The sequence below is a fragment of the Rhamphochromis longiceps genome, linkage group LG20 (genome assembly GCF_057381845.1).
Source record: "Rhamphochromis longiceps isolate RC_006_pf linkage group LG20, R_longiceps_female_GT1.1, whole genome shotgun sequence".
Classification (NCBI taxonomy): domain Eukaryota; kingdom Metazoa; phylum Chordata; class Actinopteri; order Cichliformes; family Cichlidae; genus Rhamphochromis; species Rhamphochromis longiceps.
In genome coordinates, this window is record NC_140576.1 from 21,807,175 (window position 1) to 21,828,405 (window position 21,231).

General features: G+C 38.0%; 3 protein-coding genes and 1 non-coding gene across 4 annotated transcripts; 1 reads left to right on the forward strand and 3 right to left on the reverse strand.

The window, feature by feature from the left end:
- Positions 1 to 909: 909 nt before the first annotated feature.
- On the reverse strand, positions 910 to 3,514 carry ppdpfa (pancreatic progenitor cell differentiation and proliferation factor a). The gene is made up of 5 exons (XM_085394871.1): positions 3,351 to 3,514; positions 1,793 to 1,895; positions 1,603 to 1,680; positions 1,415 to 1,508; positions 910 to 1,320 (listed from the first exon to the last, which is right to left on the reverse strand). The coding sequence occupies exons 2-5, from the start codon at positions 1,845 to 1,847 to the stop codon at positions 1,164 to 1,166; spliced, it is 384 nt and encodes a 127-aa protein (XP_085250997.1). The 5' UTR covers positions 1,848 to 1,895; positions 3,351 to 3,514; the 3' UTR covers positions 910 to 1,163.
- A 557-nt stretch (positions 3,515 to 4,071) lies between these two features.
- Positions 4,072 to 4,143, forward strand: trnae-cuc (transfer RNA glutamic acid (anticodon CUC)). Its single transcript has one exon. It is a non-coding gene; the product is annotated as a tRNA-Glu (tRNA).
- A 2,252-nt stretch (positions 4,144 to 6,395) lies between these two features.
- Positions 6,396 to 13,282, reverse strand: LOC146645265 (tumor protein D54-like). The gene is made up of 9 exons (XM_085393906.1): positions 13,190 to 13,282; positions 12,171 to 12,280; positions 11,919 to 12,067; positions 11,640 to 11,687; positions 11,105 to 11,206; positions 8,521 to 8,547; positions 6,935 to 6,970; positions 6,785 to 6,833; positions 6,396 to 6,711 (listed from the first exon to the last, which is right to left on the reverse strand). The coding sequence occupies exons 1-9, from the start codon at positions 13,200 to 13,202 to the stop codon at positions 6,634 to 6,636; spliced, it is 612 nt and encodes a 203-aa protein (XP_085250032.1). The 5' UTR covers positions 13,203 to 13,282; the 3' UTR covers positions 6,396 to 6,633.
- A 2,255-nt stretch (positions 13,283 to 15,537) lies between these two features.
- On the reverse strand, positions 15,538 to 21,231 carry dnajc5aa (DnaJ (Hsp40) homolog, subfamily C, member 5aa). Its single transcript, XM_085394594.1, has 5 exons — positions 21,088 to 21,231; positions 20,128 to 20,256; positions 19,833 to 20,046; positions 19,574 to 19,745; positions 15,538 to 18,671 (listed from the first exon to the last, which is right to left on the reverse strand). Exons 2-5 carry the CDS (start codon positions 20,235 to 20,237, stop codon positions 18,568 to 18,570), a joined length of 600 nt encoding a protein of 199 aa, XP_085250720.1. The 5' UTR covers positions 20,238 to 20,256; positions 21,088 to 21,231; the 3' UTR covers positions 15,538 to 18,567.

Here is a 21,231-nt window from a genome sequence, read left to right on the forward strand (position 1 = left end):
GATTCAACAAGAACCAAAAACGAAAAGCTAGAACGCAGCTCATTACACCCTTTGACATGTGTTGCACTAAACTTCAAAACATTATTTTCTTAAATCCTTGCCGGCATATCAGGATCTAATCACCATCTTGAACTTCTTCTCTTACTAATCACATACTAATCCTACAATCACATTTCTAATAAAATGTGATTGTTAATTTAATTTGATTATAAGCACATCTCTTTGTCTTTTAATGTGGTATTTAGGTGCTTTCAAATATAAACGAAATCAACATTTATTCACAAACTGAGAACACATGTAGAATTTTAAGTCTTAAAGGATCACAGGGGAGCTTTAAAATCTCTCCGGTTGCAGCATTTAGAGAATGAACAGCTTGAATATTTTACAATAATGTGCCCGTCTCTGAAAACAATGGCAGCATGAGCTTTAATAGGAGTGCTTTACATTCATGCTGAGTGGGTTTTATGGTGGCAAACAGCAGCGGGTGCATGGCTGCTGTAGTAGGTGTCTAAACAGTGATTTGTTTTCAGTGAATTTATGCATCTACAGAACAAAACATGAATAAACCCGCTGCATTTTTATTTAACTGTTAATCATGCCCGACTGTCCTAACTTTTACTCTCTGCAGCAGTGTGTCTTCCAGGAGCTTGGTGACCCACATTCAAGCTAAGGTGAAGTGTTATATAAACTGTAATACCCCTTGTAATAATCATTTATAATCATAACGAAGTTAAAGAGATTAAGGTTGCTTGGTAAGCAGCGCGCCTCTCTCTCCCCCTACAGAAAAACATCCCATGAACCGCTGCAAATCTGAGGATTTGTCATAATGTTTCCTAAATAAAAGCTCAGTTTCTTTTGACAACCAGTCTGTAAATGTCAATAACAGAAAGAAAATGCGACACACAAGTGCTCACTGTAAGCATTTTATTAGTAGTACTGGTAATAGTATTAATGATAACACTGTCAAGTCATAAGAAGAACTATATGAAAAAACATTGTTTGTTTGTTTTTTTTTTTTTACTTTTGGTCATAACAAAAATGTAATAATTTATACAGGCAAACAGGAAAAGCAAACTCTACCGACTAAAAGTTAGAAAAAACACCCTCGTTGCCATCACCATCGTCATCTCCATCTCCATTGCTTGGACTATGGGGATGGACGGTCAAGCTGAGGGTGAGTAAGGTGCGAATGGGGTAACTGGAGGAGGGCTCATTGGTTCAGACTTCCCGTTTTCACTGCTCTCGCTGACCTGTCTGTTCAGCACCATTTGCCTGGCGATGCAGGTCACCTGGCCATTGGCCACTGTGTAGGTACTGTTCCTGCAACACAGAAAAAGCCACAGTTTAAAAACCAACAACTACAAGGAAAAAAAAATCAAAGGTAACTGCCTTCCACAAATATTACAATGCTCACTTTTGATTTTCAGAGCTGTTCTGCATGCCGGGCTGGTTCTGTTTAGCAAAGAAAAACGAAGTCCACCAGTGGTCAGAGTCTTGCCGTGGAAGTGCTGCAAGGAGCAAAACTGAACGTTATCTGATGCGGAGAGAGGAAGATTTTCCTTTTTAAAAATTTTGCATATAAAATCAGGTCATGCTGAATACCTGGATGGTGTGGAATGGCCTCTCCTGTGTACTCAGCACTGCTGCAAGAGCTGTTACTCGATGTGGACCCGATGCGCCCTGGAGAAAACACAGTTTGGCTTTTTATTCAAGTCTTATTCTAGAAGAAAAAATTAATAGAAAAAATAAACTTACACAAAAATGAAATGTACATAAACCACATGGGACTCACTTCTGTAATAATCATGGGTGGCGATAAGGGAGCCACTTGATGGAATTGCTGCCATTGTTGCCGACCTTAGGTGGAAAACCGCTCAAAGATGGAAAATGGTAACCTAAAGGCAAACACAGAAAAAAAAAGTTTATTTATAATTTTATTCCCTTCATGTTGTACCACAGAGATACTGCACATCTGTGCTGCACGTTTCCCTCTGTGCTTAGTTTAAGGGCCTCGAGTGCAGAGTGCTAAAACAGAAACAGCTGCTTCAGGGAGTATGGTTTCCCATGACTCAAATAACCAAAACATGTGTGAGGACATGTCAGCATGAGCTGGCTGCGTGACCACTGACACAGAAAAATCAGGTTGTTCTGTTAGGTCACAACAGAGGCCTGCATCCAGACTTATTATAGCTTCCTATATTAATTTTATATATATTTATTTAACTTTTATTTTTAGATGCCAGGTCAGCATACTGTTACTGGTTTCAGTTCATTTTTAGTGCTTTAAAAGGTTTAACTTTGTAAAAGTACTATTATATTATGACAAATGCAACACTTTCCCATTGATTGAGGCAGCTCAGTCACAATAAGCATCTGCAGGCTAACTAATGATATTTCTTCGCAATTAAGTTTATTTTGTAAGTGCATTTTTGTTTTTGTTTGTTTTATTCCACCAAATGAACTTACTATTAGTGGTAGTTAATTACTAAATATAGTATAGTAATAATATTTTTAGTTTTACATTTATTTATTTAAAATGACTCCTTTTGAAAAACACGTATTAACAGAGAACCAGCTGAAGGCTGTAGAGCTTAATACCAGGTGAGCAGCAGATGGCTGTAGGGATTTCATGAAGCAGGTACAGGTCTGCACCTGATAACCCAGATTAACATCTGAGCTGACGCACAGATACACCAGCAGTCCAGAAGGCAGTTTCACCTGCCTTCTTTAATATTTACTGCATTTGTAGACAAAAATGCACGAGATACAGATTTACATTAAAAAATACCACAAAAGTGTTTGTGTAACTGTGACCTTCACAGCCTTCTGCGGTAAGCGGGTATACCTTTAACAATAGTTTAGTTTGTTTTTCCTTTTCACTTTGGTGCATTAATGGCCATTATATTTGTGTTGCTTTGTACACAGAGAAAGCCAGAGTGTGCTCTCGGGTAATTAGAATAAAAATGTGCCTGTCCAGTGATGTGAGATGGTTTGTAGGCAACTTGAAAAGACTTGGAGAACACCTATGGGCAGAAATCTGTGCCATCAGAAACTGAATTTGAATGAGTTCAATTTGAATTTGAATTGCTCAGATTGAATCTGAATTGTAACTTGAATAAATGCTTTTGAAAACTGAATTTGAATTAGTCTAATTTGAAATTGAATTTATGGTTTGAAAATGATCATCACTAAACACCACCTTTAACTTACAAATAATGAACTAATATTCTATATTTTTCAATTAACATTTTTTGTTTTCACTAAGTTTACATATCAAGGTTACAATTAAACATACAAATAATTAGCTGCTGATATTTTAACGCTTTTCTAGTGATGTTATTTGGACTTACCTGCAAGAGTGGGGTGGTGTCGTTGTCACCAGGTGCGGTTGTAAGGTGCGGATGGCTGGAACTAGAAAAGGTACTAGTTGTTTCTATGGCCCATTTGTAAAGGAACTATCGGTGATGACCTCGTCGGTCACTACTGCTGCGCTTCTGGTTCACGCAGAGTCACCGAGGGCCATTTTATACAAGCTGGGTTTGGCACGTGCCACTGTGGAACCACGGGGTGTGGCCTGTGGTAGCTCGAGGCCACTGAACGTGCGGAACCTTGTAATCGGTGACACCAGACTGAGGAGAAGGAGAAGCAGGCTTGGAGCGGCTTATGTTAACCCGCTGCTGGCACAGACTCGTGGGATAATCCACATTAGCCAGCCAGTTTAGAGGTGAAATGGGAACAGGCAGACAGTGCCAAGCCGTTTTCAATAACAGGTGAAATTTGAGTTAGTAACAAGGTAGCGGACGAGTGGTTTTTAAAGGGTTTTTCGGCCTTACGTTGAGCTGAAAGGCATTGTAAAAGCAGTTCGTTTGTAAAGACTCATTCATAAATTTCTTAACTCAGAGCATGTATCTAAGTAGAGATGGTAACCGAAATTATTACCCTTCCCGTACTGGAAACCACATGAGACAACAATGCAGCATTATTCTGTCTCAGTTAAAAACAGCATTTCTTTGAGTTCGTAAAGCTGAAGGTCTCTTTTAAAGGGTCAGGATTCGCAAAAATGACTATCGCTCCCTGGTGGTCTAGTGGTTAGGATTCGGCGCTCTCACCGCCGCGGCCCGGGTTCGATTCCCGGTCAGGGAACAAGACATTTTGAGCTTTTAGTTAATCACAGCGAACATTTCTGGCACAACTTCACATGCTTACAAGGTGCGTGGGGAGGATGAAAAAATTCACAATGCAGGGACTCCAGCAACACTTCAAGGGAAGAGAAACAACTTTATTGACTGACTAACGCGTTTCGGCTTGTGTCCTTCAACAGGGTCACAGTAACACATAGTAGAAGTGTGCTTAAATAAAAGGCAGGAAACAGAAAAAAATTAAAATTAACCAATCATGTCTTCATAGATAAACCAGCTGACTTAAAACAGGTTAGTATTGGTTAATTGGTTAAGCATCCCTGTAAGCCAACTGATTAGACTCAAACATATCTGTGAATTCCGGATGAATATAATAAGAGCAAAGAAAAGATGTTGAACAAATTTAAAGAAAGATAGTAGCCTACAAAGAGGACAGGTTAAGATCTGCAGAAGAGTAGGTGAATTCAATAAGCAGGGATTTCTATTTAGCAAGTAAGAAATCTCCAAAACTTAAACCTAAACTTGTCTTTTGTACAACCTTTGCACCAAAAACCAGGAACATTAAAGAAATGATTTTAAAACACTGGCATATCCTTTAAAATGACCCAAACTTATTAGGTACCTTTAGAGAACCACCAATGATAACCTATAGAAGAGGAAGAAATATTAAAAATAGGCTTGTTAGAGCTTCCCAGGACCCTATACTCCAGATAAAACCCTGATAAGCCATAACCTACAAGGTAATTTCATATGTGGGTAATGCATAAATTTTCAATATATCAAAAATGTTAAATAATTTAAAGATCCCATAAGTGACAAAACCACTGCCATTAAGTGCTTTATCACATGCAGAACTAAAAATGTAATTTACATGATACAGTGCCCATGCAATAAAATATATAGGAGAAACATCCCGCCCTCTGAAAGATCAAATTAATGAAGACAGAAGTTCAATCAAGAGGAATGATCTAACCAGCCCTGTTGCAAGACACTTCAATGATAAACATCCAAATTTACCTTTATTCTTTCTAGGCATTGAAGCCATTAAATTAAACCAAAGAGGTGGTAACATTAATTTTATCAGGAAAAAAGACAAGCATTTTGGATAGAGTCTGCACCCTAGAGGTATGAATGAGGATTTTTCTATCAATGAGATTTTGTGAACTGTACCCTTTTTACTGTTTTTATTCTTTTTTACCAGTTACTTTGTTTTGTCAATTATTCTCGCATGGGTAATGTTTATTTATTCATCAACAAAAGAAAGAGTAGCTTTCTAGACATCTCGTTTTAAGTCTACATTTTAAGTTTATATTTTAGAGATTTTACATGGACCTTACCACAAATGTGGTTCCATGTTATGATGTACTCTTGTTTTTTAATCTAACTGCTGCACTGACTCCTTTTTTCATGAAATACTTTCCTTTGTAATCATTTTATAGTTTTTTTGTATATTTGTAATATTTTTCTTATGTATTTCATACATGTATTATTTTAAGATGGTTTTTCTATGAAGACGTGATTGGTTAATTTGATTTTTTTCTGTTTCCTGCCTTTTATTTAAGCAAACTTCTATTATGTGTTACTGTGGCCCTGATGAAGGCCACAAGCCGAAAATGCATTGGTCAGTCAATAAAGCTTTTGGTTAATGTCATTAAGGCTTGCTAACATTCGTGGTTGTCACTTTTATGGCTTTTTATTTTCAACACTTTAATAAATGTTCCGTTATGATAAGCCAGGTATACATATTTATAATAACCTTTTGATCTATAAATGATAAATGATCTATAAATATTGGGTCCTTCTCTGTAGGATTTCATTTTTGGGATTGCAGCTTTTAGCTAAAGGCTGATTAAGTAAAGTAGAATGGACACAAAGTAGGTAGGCAGCATAGGTGTATCAATAAATTTGCTAAGTGTGAAAATTGCAGATAATAAATATAATTTAACTTTTTTTATGTTATTAGAAATATAAGATTAAAGTTTTAATAGTTTCTAAAACAAAGTCTGTCCCACTTGATTTCCATCTATGAGGATGTATGAGACCCTAGAATTAAAATGGCCTTGACACCCCTTGTGTATCTCTTGCACCACCTAGAGGTTCATACTTATGAAGTGAAATCGTTTTATATTGTCCGTGATCAAACAATATGGACAATGTATTTTAACATCCATTTCAAAAGACTGCACACCATTCTATTAACTTTAATTGAAAAATGTTCAATTACAAAAATACTTATAATTTAAATTACAGCTGATTTCTGCATGAGTCTCTGCACACACATGTCAAAATAAATTACATCCATGAAACTGAGTATTGAATATTAAAAATGTTTTATGTCAAAATGAGCTTAAGTTAAAAATTTAACATATTCTATCAGACAATCGGTTTTAGATTACAGTCAAAAAACAAATTCATACAGACAGGGAGCAAAATTATTTTCTTTTATAGCTTTAGAAGTCATGAAAATAATTATTGACATTAGACTGGTTTTTCCTCATTGACTGTGGCGATGGGATCTTCTTTCAAACCCGGACGTGTTTCCATTAGTTGACGTGCTGCCAGTCACCTTATCCTATGAAACAAGTGACAGTATTCAAAACAAGAAGCACAGAGCTAACTGTTTTATCCACCTTCCTGCTGTTTACCTTCATATTGCCAACCATTTCCTCAAAAGATCTGAATGTAGAGGAATGCCTGAGGAAAGACAAAGGACATATTAAAAGATGAGCAAAGTTAATGTCTAAGCCATGCATATATGAAAAGATCTAAAGAGACAAAGAGACATGGTGTTTTACCTCATACTCGGCACACTTATGGTGTGGCTCAGTGTGCTGGGAAACAGAAAGCAGGACATTTAAGCATTAAAAAAGACAAATAAGCCTTAAAATTACAAAAAATAAATAAATACATTTTATTTTGCTGCAGATTTTGTAGATTTGTACAATAAGGGTTAAAACGTTTATAATAACAGTTTCAGATTAGTTCAGAAAGGAAGATCTATCTGTGATAATATATGTAATAATATAATCATGAATAATTCAACTCTTGTGGGATTAATTAGATGTTAGCGTCATGAAATTAAAATCAGATTATGTTTTCATAAAGTTTTGCAGGCTCATAGATGCCAGTGGGAAATTTTAGCCTGTTTGTAGGCGGTTGCTGGCCAATATGATGATGTCATATCTTATATAGATAAAAAGCACTTTTATTGCTCGGCTCTTGATTGTGTGGAAAGGGTTTTACACAAATCTTAATCTGTGTAACACAACTAAAAAAATATCTGAAGGGAGAAATGCATGTTTAGGCCATCATTGTGATGGCTACAGCACTATGGAGTCCACTTTGATAATAGAAAGTTTAACATATAGCAGATTAATAGCTTTCAAAAACTTTAAAAATAAAAAAGAAGACCAGTTTTAGTTTAATTTGAAAGCCCAGCTGTAGATGAAGTATAATGGTAAAACATCAGCGTGGGCAGTGAAAGCAAACAAATCTGTCCACGACACATTTTTGGAGTCAGTAGCTCAGTGGCTCCATATGTGTAGAGGATTGACCTTATATTAAAGATCTCTGGCTTAAGACTAGTAGAGGATCCAAACCCAGCCTCTGGGGCATCACAAGCATGCTGATTCTTCTCCTGTGGTGACTCGTTAGGAAATGGGAAGGAAGCTGGAGCACATTTTGAAAATGATGAGGTGTTTATGTGTCTGCATTCATGGAAACCACTGCTACTGATGTTCAGCAAAATTAACCAGATACGGCACCAGTTGATATCTAGATGTAGGCACATATTACACATTTTTATAACAGTATATTAATTATTTTATACTATTTATTTTTCTGTCAAAATCACAGGGAGTTGCTAAAGCTGGGCAACAGATCCACAGGCTCCAGACCTCTGGCCTAGACACTGGGTGGTGAAGTTACGGTCTCCTTTATCTGGGAATCTGCTCCATGATTTTGCCTCTTATCATAGAATAACTGCTAGAAATGCTTACATTTTACATGCAACAAATTTGTTCTTTTCTTTCAAACAATTTCTCCTTATTGAACTATAAATTAATTTAAGTCTTGTTCTCAAAATTCTTGAATTAGTCAAAAAATTGAGAGAAAAAAGGTGGAAAATAAGTTTTTGTTTAAAAAACACTTGACATGTCAAACATCTGGATCTAAAAAGATAGAAATGAAGAAAACCCCAAAACAATTTAACATCTTCTTTAAATCACGCTGATTATTTCAGTTCCATTTCAGTGACTGCATGATGTGAAATGTGTGATGTTCTAACACTCTAAATCACCACTTTCCACTTTTCTTTCTTTATTCTTTTTAGGTCACACCCTCTCATGCAGCTCACTTCAGTCTTACCGCTCACAGATCTTACCGTGGTGGGCTTGGAAGAGGCAGAGCTCTGTTGAGTTTGCAGCATGAAGATAAACAGACAGACACAGATAACATCACATCAGCTTCTGTTTCCACAAGGATTACAACAACAGCTACTGCTGCTGATGGCCAGGTGCTCCACGGTGATTGGATTACAGCTGTTTAGTGGTTGAACATAAACACAAGAGGCACTTCAACCAAAATTTCGAGCCTGTCAGGAAGTTCTAAATCTACTTATTTGACATCTTTTAATAGTTTTCTTCAGGAACTGGCCCAGTGCTGTGGTATGGGGTCATAATATATAATTATTATATGTATTTTTTTTTAACATTACAGGCTTTGAATGTATTGTAACTATTTTGCATTGAGCCACGGTTACCAGACCTTGAATTTTAAGATCTACTACTGGAGAAGCTTTGGTTTGGAATTTTTCTGCATAAATCTTTCAAAAACAAGATGTTTGTAGAAATTCTGTTGGAAAAATAAGTTTGGAAGTGGCAAAGGATGAAAAAGCCCCACCCTGACTAGAATCCCTCAAGCAATCTCTTGTTCATCTAATCTGGGTTTTAAACCAATACCAGCACACTGTAAAGACATACCTCACTCAAACATACCATCACTTTAAAAGTTTTAATCTTCTTCTAGCATTGATAAAACAAGGAAAATTGATCTGGTAAGAAATAAAAATGCAAATGTAATTTTGTTTATATAATTTGTATTTTTGACTATTTTTTGCATTAAAATGATAATTAATACAATTATAAGATTTTTGAATATCTGCCACTGATGAAGGAAAATAAATAAGAAACACATATAGAGCCATTAAAAGGTATTTGGATATAAAATACAATTTACTCATAAATGAAACCACCATGAAACCATGACATACTCCCTACTGCACCCAGAGACTTGTAAGATAACTGATGAAAGACTCCCGGATTAGTGAAGGTCTAACTGACATTAACCTGTTAACAATCAGCTATTTTTATTGAATTTCTAAAAATCTGACAGACTCAAATGGAAATGTTAGTATCAGAAGAAATCCTTGTCATTTTTGAAAGGATGGTTATGAAAGCAAATTCTAGGGGTTACGACAGTGAAGGATTTTGTTAGTATTGATGTTTTTTTCCTGTGGAGTTTAGAGTAGCTATAATTGTGACTAATGCAGGATTACACGTTAGCAGCATGTATAAGGATTGCTTCCGTCTGAGTCTGTTCAGTCAGTACTCGGTACCATAATTTGAAACTTTACATGTGCGCTTAACATTATCAGTACCGATGTCGGATGTGAAATTATACAAGCTGTTTCAGTTGTGCAACATTAAACTCTAAACTAAGACAGAAAAGTGAATCCTAATGCGAGAGTTAGGATGTAAATACAGAAATAAAACTAACATAATCACAAATTAAGGAGCCCTTAACCTATCTTTGGGCTCATAGTTTCAGTTTGTATTAGTGTTTATTTTATTCCCTGTATCTTTCCTCTCCCATTCTCTTGTGTGAACTCCTGTATATCATGTTTCCGAAACAGGTCTCACTTACTTTTTTAATTTTGTAGAATTACTTTTCTCAAGTGTCTTTGATTATCTTCACCTTCATCTCGTTACCCCATTGTGTCCTATTTCCTTGTGTATTTCGGGTTGTGTATGCCCGCGGCACGATTTTGCCACTTTAACAATCAATTTTGTTTTGGACTTTTGGCATATTGGTGTGACTGAGTGGGTTGCCTTTGGTTCACTCATTCTATCTCCTGTTGATCTACATTAGGGGCCTAATTCCATGTTTCATGTTAGTGTTGATCTTTTTTTATGCCTTTTAATATCAGTTATATTTTATTTTCCAGTCCTACTTTTATTTATTGCTTTGATTGTTTTTAGCTGTGTTTTATTTGTTTCACATGTCCATCATTTCCCACTTATTTTTCATTCTCCTGTTTGCTCTCCTGTGTTTCCTCTCGAGTTTTACCCTGTGTTTTGAAAAGTGCTATACAAATAAAGTTATTATTATTTCTATGATTTTGTGTTTCTGCACAATCAGAGTAAGACTTGTTTTTCTGTTCACTATGTCTGCCTCAGTGTCCTGCATTTGCCTCCTCTCAACACCTAATTGCAATGCTTGTAACTTGCAGTCTTTGATAGTGTTTTCTAACATGTAAATCTGCCAAATCAAATATGCAGAGCCACCCGCTGTGGTGACATCTCGTGAATAAGGGAGCAGCTGAAAGAAAAAGCCACAGTTTACACTTCAAATCACCCTTTCGACATGCTGTCCACTTGTCATGCCTCTCTGTTGGCCTCCTATCCATCCATCTGTCCAGCTGAACTAGCCAAAGACAGCTTTTCCAACACCCCTATGATAGCCTTTGCACTGTGAACTCTTAGTCCTCTTTCATTATGTGCAAGAAAAGCCTGGCATTTGATTTTTAAGCTAAAGGGAACTTAAAGGAAGTACAATCTTAACGACATTTATCCTATTACTTTTTACTCACTACCGAGTCATTTTTGAACAAAGCTAATTTAAAAAGTTTTTAAAAAAAAAAGCCTTTTATTATGAAGATTGAGTGGAGGAACTGACTATGGGTGTACCTCATCTGTGCCAGTCTCCTGGTGATGACCACGCCCACACTAGACATTGCAGCAGATGTCACCTGGCCTGCATGAGAGAGACTGTCCCGTGTCCTCACATATCTACAAGGAGAAATTAGCAGTAGAAGTCAGGATCTGAATTAAGAAAAGTCTCTCGCTATTGTAATATATTACATAACAGGCAGGTGCATACAGGGAGCACAAAGGTATTAACTCAGACGTCGTTAACAATAAGCTCATAGACGTCACTGGCGACAGTCCATCTGGCTGAAGCAGATCTCTCACTCTGTCTCTAATGAACGCTTCAGGCTGGTCCTCCTGTTTCCCGTTAATACTGCTGCTCCTTGTGCTAAGTCAGGCTGTGAGGCTATTAACGGGGCACCAATCCTATTTGACAAGGAAAATCCCATCCCTTGTTTCTTTGAAGAGATCCCTCTTTAGCATGTGAGTGCAGGACAAAACTTTGGAAAATCCCTGCGTCATAAAACATAGTAAGAACGTTTATTATTTTGTGCATATAATGAGGAACACTCACACACTGGAGTGGCTGATGTCATCCAGAGTTGCAGAGGCTGTGAGATATCTGAATGGACAGAACATGCACAGGTTGACAGATTATTGCGCTGACACAATAGAGAGCCTACGACAGTCATTAGAGTACTTTCCATGGTTACGTAACAAAAGTGCACTAAGATATGTGTGGTAAGCGATCTATCACGACAGTGGTTTAGGTGTTTTCAATCAGTTAAACTATCAATAGTTTTCAAACAATTAGCAAACATTATTATGTTTATGGGGACCAAAGTGCACATACGGGGCTGAGGTCTGGACCTCTTGCCATCCTTTGGATATGCTCTGTTTGATGTTACCGAGCGGACTCATTCCTAGTTGCCTTCTGATGTCTGCTGCGTATTGTTCTTTGGCCAAAAGCACCTGCCTCAAGGCCTGAATTTCATCCTCTATCTGCGAGAAAGAAAAAAAAAAGCTGATGTTACACATATCAATTTTTCTTTAGAGCAGGGTTTCTATCCCACATTGTCCCAAATACCCCCATGAATAACTTTACTTTTGTAAGTTCAAAACGTAGAGCATCTAAGTCCTCCTCTGTAAGATCTGTGGGTGAAGATCCATTTCCCAGTATGCTCGGAGAGAAGTGAACAGAAGCTCCACCAAAACCTTAGAAACAGCAAAGAGGAAAAGACCAGATAAATTAAAAAAATCATATAGATACTTTCCTGTTACCTTTGACTATTTTATTAACAAAATATTGGCTATTGTGGTGTAACTGAAGCCCAGGTTAACTTAGCTGGCTCTTATATATATAATGTATTTGTATCTGATTTAATATATGTTTTAATAGAAAAGGTATGCTGCATTAACCAAATCTACAAACCATAGTATTTAGTGCTTTGATTGTGAAGTAGACAGGCCTTTGAAAAACATGCAAATTAACAACAAAATGCGCACTGGATGAAGAGTTCACATTTAATTAAAAACACCTAAGAGAACATATTCAGTGAGAATAAAAAAACCCATCACGAACAATGAGGGCAATGAACTATAAGATAAAGCCATGTAAAATGGAAACACCTATTACATAACTGTTTAGTTCCTGTTTATTTGTACAGATAAATACATAGCACTCACCAGACATAAATATCATTAGCCTTCAGAACCTCATCTAACTTAGAAATGCCTTTAAAATGCATAAAACAACAACAAAATACACCAAATGTAGGTATAGATACACAGTATAGCATATACACAGCTAACGATATAGCTAATATAGATGTTATGTATAAAAATCCACAGAAAAGCCTTTTATAGATACATATGAAACTTCTGCATACTTTTAACACTTTTTGTAGACATATATAAACAGACACTGGAGCTGTCCTCAGTGCTGAACTCTCCTCCCCCTCTTCCTGTACAAAAAACTAGCTAATAAGTAGCTGCTCTGCTAACAGCTAACCTCACCTGTTGCACATTTGTTGCTGTTAGCTGATAACATGAACCTTTAAAGTAAATGCATGTCGGTGCTAATTTCACACATGGTCCCATACAGACATGGCGAGACGGTCTTACCTTGTCTGCTCATTGCTGCCAGTTTCACCTCGCAAGTGTTTGACTGGCTAGCTGCTGCCAACTGTCCCCACTGAGCTCAGCAGGAGGCAGGCAGCCAGGATCACCGAGGCTGTTAATGGGCTTACACCCACACACATACACACCACAGGAACAATGATGACCACGAGCAGGATTTTTTTTTAAAGAAACCTATAGCACAATTAAACCTTCCTTAAAACTCACGCAAAGGAAAAAGAAGTGTCCTATCTAATACGACTTTATTACATAAAGTAGCATTGAACGTTGTCTTGCAAATTGGTGACAAAAGTATTTAGAGTTTTTTAACTGAAGTCAAAGGTTTAACCATCAAAACATACTTAAAACAACAAAAGAGAAAGATAATTATTAGTACTTATGTTGTACAATAATATACATCCCCAATTCTAAAATAACTTGTGTCATTGTGTAAATGTCATAAACCCATATGTTATCAACAGATCATAGAAAGCATATCCTCCTGAGAGCCAGCCTATTCATTGTAGTGGACAACAGCTAAACTGAAATATATTTTTTTCCCTTGGTTCTCAGGACGATATAAAATATTTAAACTGAGACAATGCTTCATTTTAAGAAAAGTAGTAGCTCATATTTAACTCATTTCATCAGTCAGATGATCTCAAAAAGATCATCAGTCTGCAAAAGCTGCATCTGCAAATTGTGGAACAATTTTGATAATATTCCTCAACATAAAATTGTGAAGACTTTAAATATATTTCCATTTACCCTTCATGATATCATCAAAAGATTCAGAGATCTTCAGGCCCACAGGTGGAACTGCATTAAAACAGGTATGATTCTATTAAGGAAATCATTGTCTGTGAACATGGTTGACCAGGCCACCCACACATGCAGATTAAAACCCATGCAAAGAAGAGGAGCAAGATGTTCACATATGCCTACTTTGTCCTTTAAATTAGTTTAACTAAAAACATGCTGCATCTAGCCTTATCCCCTGCACAGTATAGCTTCAAAAAACAAGGGTAAAATCACAAATAAAATCTATACTCATGTACATGAAATCAAAGTTTCAAATCAAATCAAATTGCTAGTTTGAACAGTTGAGAGATGTTTTAGTACAAGGATCCTGAGGTAAGTTGGAAGAATGACTTGTCTCCATCTGCTGGCTAAACAATCCACCACACTATGAAGGTAAGGGATGATTTATTTGGAAGTCAGATTACTTTGTTTTTTTTAATTAATATCCTTTTGCATAAAAAAATTGATTTTTAATTACAGTTAGATACATTTGTTTATCTAACAAATACCTTCACATGTGAGCAAAAATGTAATAACTGACAGCTGTTATGTTAGCATTTAGCATTAGCATTTCATTGTCAAAATTAATTATTAAATTTTTTTATTATTCTTTTTATATATGTGCAGTATATTTTAAATTAAAAGTAATAATATAATAATAATTTTAAAGACAAATTGGTGTAAAGGATTTCAACAGTGTTCATGCTTATTTTTTAATATTTAATATGACATTTATTTAGTTATTGTCATTTAGATGCTTACTTTTCTGCATGGTGATTGAAAATTTGACAGTACTTTCATATGTTACAGCAACTGTGAAAAACCAACAAGACACCGTCAGCTGAAATGCAGCTCCAAACTGATCGTGCAGAGTTTACAGTTGGCTGTAGACACTCACAGCTGTACCTCTTTCCTGACCGCCTTCATAAAGAAATGACAATGAACTGGGCCAAAGATTTTTTGATTTCATTGCTCCATAAGACCTGCTGCTGCTGATTTTCACTCCAGTTTGGCATACTTGAGCTTTTTCTTCTTGTTTTCCTTCCACTGACACTATTTCTGATGAGGCTAGATGGGCCAGTGGCCAAGTAGATGCATCTCTCATGTCCTGTATCAGGTTTAAAAAAACAAAAATCCTCTGAAAATGGTCATATATACGGAGCCCCGCAGGGGACATGGGAGAAAAAAAAAATTAAGACGGACTTTTGCGAGATCTCACAAAACGAACTCGGGATCTCGCAAAGTCAGTCTTCATTTTTTTTCTCCCATGTCCCCTGCGGGGCTCCGTACATATACACCGACTGGACGGAAAAATTGGTGAAAAAGCAGCCATACCTTCAAAAGTCCAGACAACTATCACTCAAGACCTCTTAAAAAATTACAAATCTGGCTCCCTGGAAACAAAATATAAAGAAATGAAGGTTGGTTCAAGACTTGACATTAACTTGTTGGTTATTCGGCTTAAAACATTACCTGAGTAATATCATTACTACTACTGTAAATATCTGAAATCCGTGTCAAAACAAAAAACCTGTATGTAACTTAATTTGATAAAAACCCGAGTCAAAATGTTGAGGAACATTTATTCACCAAGAGCAAATGAGATCAATGATCCACTTGTTTTCTTCCAGACACACAGTTACCATGCTACAACATAAATGTTAAGGTTTATACTTTATATGGGCCAAGTGTATGTACAAGCGACCTTAACCATTAAACCATTCCTTGCAAAATTTAATGGCTACATTACAACACCATACCAGTTAAAATCATAATCGATCATCATCTGAAACATGACCAAGTATGAAATAAATAAAATTCCAAAAATGCATCATATAACCATTTCACTATAGTTACACTATATACTATATTGTCTTTTTATGGAGTCATTTCCTGATCATTGATCCATTACAATTTTTTTTTTAAACACACAGTGCATTCAACTTAGAACATTTACAGTAGCATTTTTCAGTATCTCAATGAAAAAGCCATGACAGGAACATCTACGTTTCATCAAGGGTTACAGGAAACATGATACAAGGGCCACAGAGGTCAACATCCATACCGTTAATAGCAGAGGGTGGGCAACGGGAGCTCACCAATTGTAAACCATTAAAAACACATCATTAGCAGTCATGAAACTGACAAAGTGGCGAAGATGTTCATGGCGATTTATGGCAAAAATGTGTGGCAATATATGCAAATTCAGCAGTATGTAAAAATCTTTTACTCTGAGCTGCCTGTAGCACTGGCTCACAGATGATATGCCTGATGAGCATGGATTCAGAAAAGTCGACAATGAGGAACGATCACACAGCATCGGACAAAATATCAAAGTCATCGGACAGTTCAAAACACAGGAATGAGTTGAAAATAGAAATCCTCCATGCTAATTATTTTTTTTATAATAATAACTCAAAAGAGTGTAACATGTTTTTTTCCCCTAAACCTTATCTAGAGTTAAAAACATGTCACCCTCCTAACCAGCACTGCTGCTGATAAATATCTGTTATTTCTACCTTTTAGCAGTTCTCATCAGAGCCAGCTGGATTACCTGGAGCTCCTTGGCTTCACGTAGCAGAAAAATAAAACTAACATAAAATAAAGGTCTCTCAGTCTTAGTGAGCTGCAGTAGCTCTAAAAAATAGTTTTACTATTAGTACAAATCTTAGGTAAGGACAGGAAAACAGAAGAGAAGAAGAGACTGGATGTGTCACCATAAAATAAATACAATCTATTGAAATGTTATTGTTTCATCTGCCCATTCTCATTAGTCGGGTGTCAGATAACGCTGTTTTGTCAAAGCCGAGGCTCATTTATGCACAAGGTGTCCTTTGGTGGCAGCTCACGATGCACCGGGTTATGGCACTGGTGACACAGAACTGTCACTTCCAACGTCATCAAGCAAGGCTGCTATTTTAAAGGGAGGCCAACCAAGTAGTTTTAGGGCTTAAACCTAACTGAGTGAAAGCAAAAATTAAAAGAGGAAAAACACAAAGTGCCATGGCCTCTCTCAGTCCCTGGTAGGATTCCGTGCACGAGCAAGCTAGAGGTGTGTCCTCTCCCCTGTTTGCTGAGCGGCAGGTTGGTGTACCTGTTTCCCATCAACTCATTACCTCCTGCACATAAAAGAGCCCATTTACTCATTGCCAAAGTGCTCTCTCCAGTCTGTGAACTCATCTCTACGAGATAAGCAGATGACTCCCTGTGCTCTAATCGCTGCTCTCTGTTGGACTGCTTACATTTATGTTAAAATTAAAGCTCTCTGAATCTGCTTTTTGGTTTTCAACTTGGTAAACCATGATGCATAAGTTCAAACAAGAACCAAACCAGGGTCTCCTCCATGACAAAACTACAACTTATGCACCTCCACCCCTTCAGCCTCCTAACAGAGACTTCATAGGTGTCTAAAACCAGACTATTAACTTTCACGGACTAACTATGGCCATTGCATTAAGGCACTGTCACCAAAGGACATTTTATCTTTAACCTGGAAACATTTATGGCATCTGACAAAACAACATTATATCACTCCTTGAGATAAGAACATGTTGGTTATGTATGATTTTATTTTTTTTTTACTTTATGTATCCAGTGTCATCGTCAATTTGTAGCTGGTGATATGATGAAACAACAGTGAACTGTACCATGGGGTTGAAATGTGCCATATTTGATTTAAAATACATTAAAAGACAATATGCATTAATGTAAAGTAACAATTATAACAACCTGCTCAGTGCTGCAGGAAAAACAGGGGGAAGTAGTCTGTCTTGCGATGAGGGGCTTTCAGAAGGAAGGAAAATGCCAAAGCGAATTACTAACTAAAGCAGAAACTCTAACGTCAGCAGAAATCTATAGCAAACTGTCTGCAAATAAAGCTCTGTGCCTTAATAACCTCATGATTGACATTAAAAACACTCTGGTGGGGCGCACACTGCAGGTCTGACAACATCAGGTGGCATTTTCAACTGAAAGAATATCGATTGCGAATCACACGAGAAAAGTGTAAATATGTATGACAACTTAGTTCTTGGAGGTTTGATGATGGTACCGACCACCTAAGCCAGCAAGCACTTCTCCAACCAGCACCTCCCTGAGCCATGGCTCTCTGTTCCTTTAGCATAAAACATCTGGTAAACTTTATCCCCTCCTCATGTACTGTACTCATTTGAAAAAACTGCACCTGCATGATGGGCTTTGCAAAGTAAAAATGTTGCAAAGGATTAAAGAAAACGTGGAGACCTTTTTTTCCAAACAGTGCATGCTACACCATAATGCAAACTATGGGAAAGGTAAGGTAGGGCAGGCGACCTGTGTGAGTAAAGGCTGAGAGATACAAAAGAAGAAATAAAAGGGATTTCTTCTCGTACTGGCGGGGAAATACGTAGCGGACCGATCAGGGAGGGAGGTGTAAGGGATGCGAATTCATTAGTTCCTTTCATGGGCCATGCTTACTAGTCCCCTTCACCTCCGCATGGCTCTCTTTCTGAAGTGGAAAGATGTTTTGCCCCTTTCGTTCATCTCACTGAGGTGGAGCAGGGAAGCAGGCAGGACCGCAGGCCAGGATCGATGGGAACGGAGGGTTAGTTGAAGCCGGGGTCAGTGCGGTAGGAGTGGTGCCCATCTGATGTTAACTGGGTTGTCTCTGTCGCTGACGGCTGCAGCACTATAGGTTCACCACCAGCCTCTGTACGACAAACACAAGGACAAACACTACAATTCACACAAACTCACCAAGCTTGGACAATAGAAGACTGAAAAACATTGTCTGGTCCGATGAGTCTTAATTTCTGCTGCAGTTGGATGCTAGGGTCAGTATTTGGCATAAACAATGTAAAAGCGTAGCTCCATCCTGCCTTGTAGTTCAGCCTACCTGAGTGCTGCTGACTCTATGACCACAGTGAACTTGTCTTCAACTGGCTTAGTCCACCAGGAATCACAAAACCCAAATCATCTCAAAATATATGGTTTCTTGAATATAATAGTGTGTTTAGTGTACCCAGTGTGCAGCCAGCAAATCTCCAGCAACTATGTGATGCTATCATGTCAATATGGCCAAAAATCTCTAAGGAATGCTTCCGGCACCTTGTGGAATCTATACCAAAGAGAAATGAGGCAGTTCTGAAGGCAAAAGGGGTCCAATCAAACACTAGCAAGGTGTAAAATGTACAATGCTATTAATTAAAATACTTAAATAAAAATGATTCAATAGCCAGCAGCAAGACTTCTTACAGGAAAAGCAAACATAATACACCAGCCTGAACGCCTTTGCACTGGCTTCCTCTTTGTTTTAGAAGAGATTTTAAGATTTTTCTTATTACATTTAAAGCTCTTTGCAGCCTGTATCCAGAAAACATATTGGAGCTGCTGTACCCATAACACCCCAAGTGTAGTCTGAGATCCTCAGGCAGGAGCCTGCAGACTGTTCCCACCCGTTTCCAGCAAGAGTTAGATTTTTTGGATTTTGAGTGTGTGTGATTTATGTGTTTTTGTGACACTCTTTGTAGCACTGTTATTTTTATAAGTGCTATACAAAAAAAACGTACTTGTGAGAAGAAAAAAAACAAACAAAACGGTGCTCGTTCTCACCTCTCTCATCAGATTGCAGCTGAGCCTCCAGGTCCTCAGGGGACACATAAAAGTCCTGCTCCTGGCCCTCTCGAGGCCGTGGTTTACATCTTCCACAGCAGCAGTTACAGCAGCAACACAGGCAGCAACAGAAGTAACAGCCAGTGGCCAGGCCACACAATACAAACAGAGCCTGTAGGAAACAGATTCATGAAATAAAGGTTAAGACAACAGGTGTAAAAGGTTGTACAAGAGCAAACAGTAAACGATCCTGTCTTACCTTTGCCCACCAGCTAGAAAGGACAAAGTAAGTGTTAACATTCTCCTCTCCAAACTGCTCTGCCACATATAGGCCTAGAGAGCCATATTTATCGTAAATGTTACGCTTCGTGGGGTCATTCAGGATGGCGTGGGCGTTGTTTATCTCCTTGAACTTATCTGCGGCCTCTGGATTGTCGGGATTCTTGTCAGGGTGGAACTTTAACGCCAGTTTCCTGCAGAATGCATCACAGTCAGCTTTACAGGTTATCAGACCTTTCTGTGAGCTAAGCCAGGTGACCAGAGTAAAGCCTCACCTGTAAGATCTCTTTATATCGTCCGTCGTGGCCATCTTCTCAACTCCCAACACATGGTAGAGAGACTCACCCGCGGTGGACAGAGAGCGCTGCCTCTGCTGCTCACTCATGATGCCTCACGTCCACAGGCTGCACACAGAAATGCACAAAATTAAGAGGCACTGCTTGGACTGTTTTACCAGGATGTACATTCATTCAACTAAAGTGAGGCCCTTGTGATTCCATGCTCTCTGCTGCAGGCAGGCAACAGCTGGTCCTGTGCTGTCTGGATGAAATACAGATGTCCAGTACTTACTAGAAACACCCAGCTGTGTGGGAAATATATGGAAAAAAAAGTCCTGGAAAGGGGGAAAAAATAGTGAATTTTTCTCCTTTTTTTATTTTGATGATATAAATTTTAGATTTTCAGCAGGAGATAAATTCTCCTTATTGATTTTTGAAGGTGTGACATCTTGGCAGGACCCCTGATGCATATGCTGCTTTAAGTAAATCAGCAGCTGACACCCACAGAGACAACGCACTGCAACAGCACAGGCTTCATCAGGTGAAGACCAGAAAACACACTCTTTAAAGAAGACAGAAGCCTCCAAATGGGTGTCATCTCGACACAAATCAACATCTACTACGCTGTTTGAAGCCCTATAATGCCTAATTTCTTAAATTTTCATCAAAAACTACATGTTCAGTCAAACGGCTGTCAAATTTCCACTCGTCACGAATCGCATCCCGCTCCAAAAGATGTCTATAGGAAGGATTAGACTCTGGGTACGATGCTGAGAGCATAATCTCCGTGCAAGCATCAGCAGCAGCACTGCTATAGCGCACAGCATCCATGTTGGTTCGCTTCCCCGGCCTGCTCTTGATGCAAGACAGGAATGGATCGTCAGCAGTTATTTTCAAGGACAAGGACCAGAGTGTCGAGGAAGAAAGGAAATAATGGAAATGCAGGAGGAGGCTCACCTTTCAGTAGGCTCTAATGCGCTGCGAAGCTAACGATCCCAGCAGGTTATGATTTTAGACAGTGCAGCGTGACTATGGCCGCATCTCCTCGCACGTACCCGGACCTTCTCTGGCTCCCACTACACAACCATGGACAGTGCAGCA

Bases quoted from the DNA above. Each gene is read 5' to 3' on its own strand.
- dnajc5aa (XM_085394594.1), bottom strand. From the start codon at position 20,237: ATGAGTGAGCAGCAGAGGCAGCGCTCTCTGTCCACCGCGGGTGAGTCT. The intron at 20,047-20,127 runs GTGAGGCTTTAC...TGCATTCTGCAG, and splicing joins GATATAAAGAGATCTTACAG to GAAACTGGCGTTAAAGTTCC. The intron at 18,672-19,573 runs GTGAGAACGAGC...TTTGTCGTACAG, and splicing joins GCTGCAATCTGATGAGAGAG to AGGCTGGTGGTGAACCTATA.
- LOC146645265 (XM_085393906.1), bottom strand. The intron at 6,971-8,520 runs GTAAGATCTGTG...TCTGTTTCCCAG, and splicing joins CCTCTTCCAAGCCCACCACG to CACACTGAGCCACACCATAA. The intron at 6,712-6,784 runs GTAAACAGCAGG...CTTGTTTCATAG, and splicing joins AAATGGTTGGCAATATGAAG to GATAAGGTGACTGGCAGCAC.
- ppdpfa (XM_085394871.1), bottom strand. From the start codon at position 1,847: ATGGCAGCAATTCCATCAAGTGGCTCCCTTATCGCCACCCATGATTAT. The intron at 1,681-1,792 runs GTGAGTCCCATG...TGTTTTCTCCAG, and splicing joins CACCCATGATTATTACAGAA to GGCGCATCGGGTCCACATCG. The intron at 1,509-1,602 runs GTATTCAGCATG...TGCTCCTTGCAG, and splicing joins GGCCATTCCACACCATCCAG to CACTTCCACGGCAAGACTCT.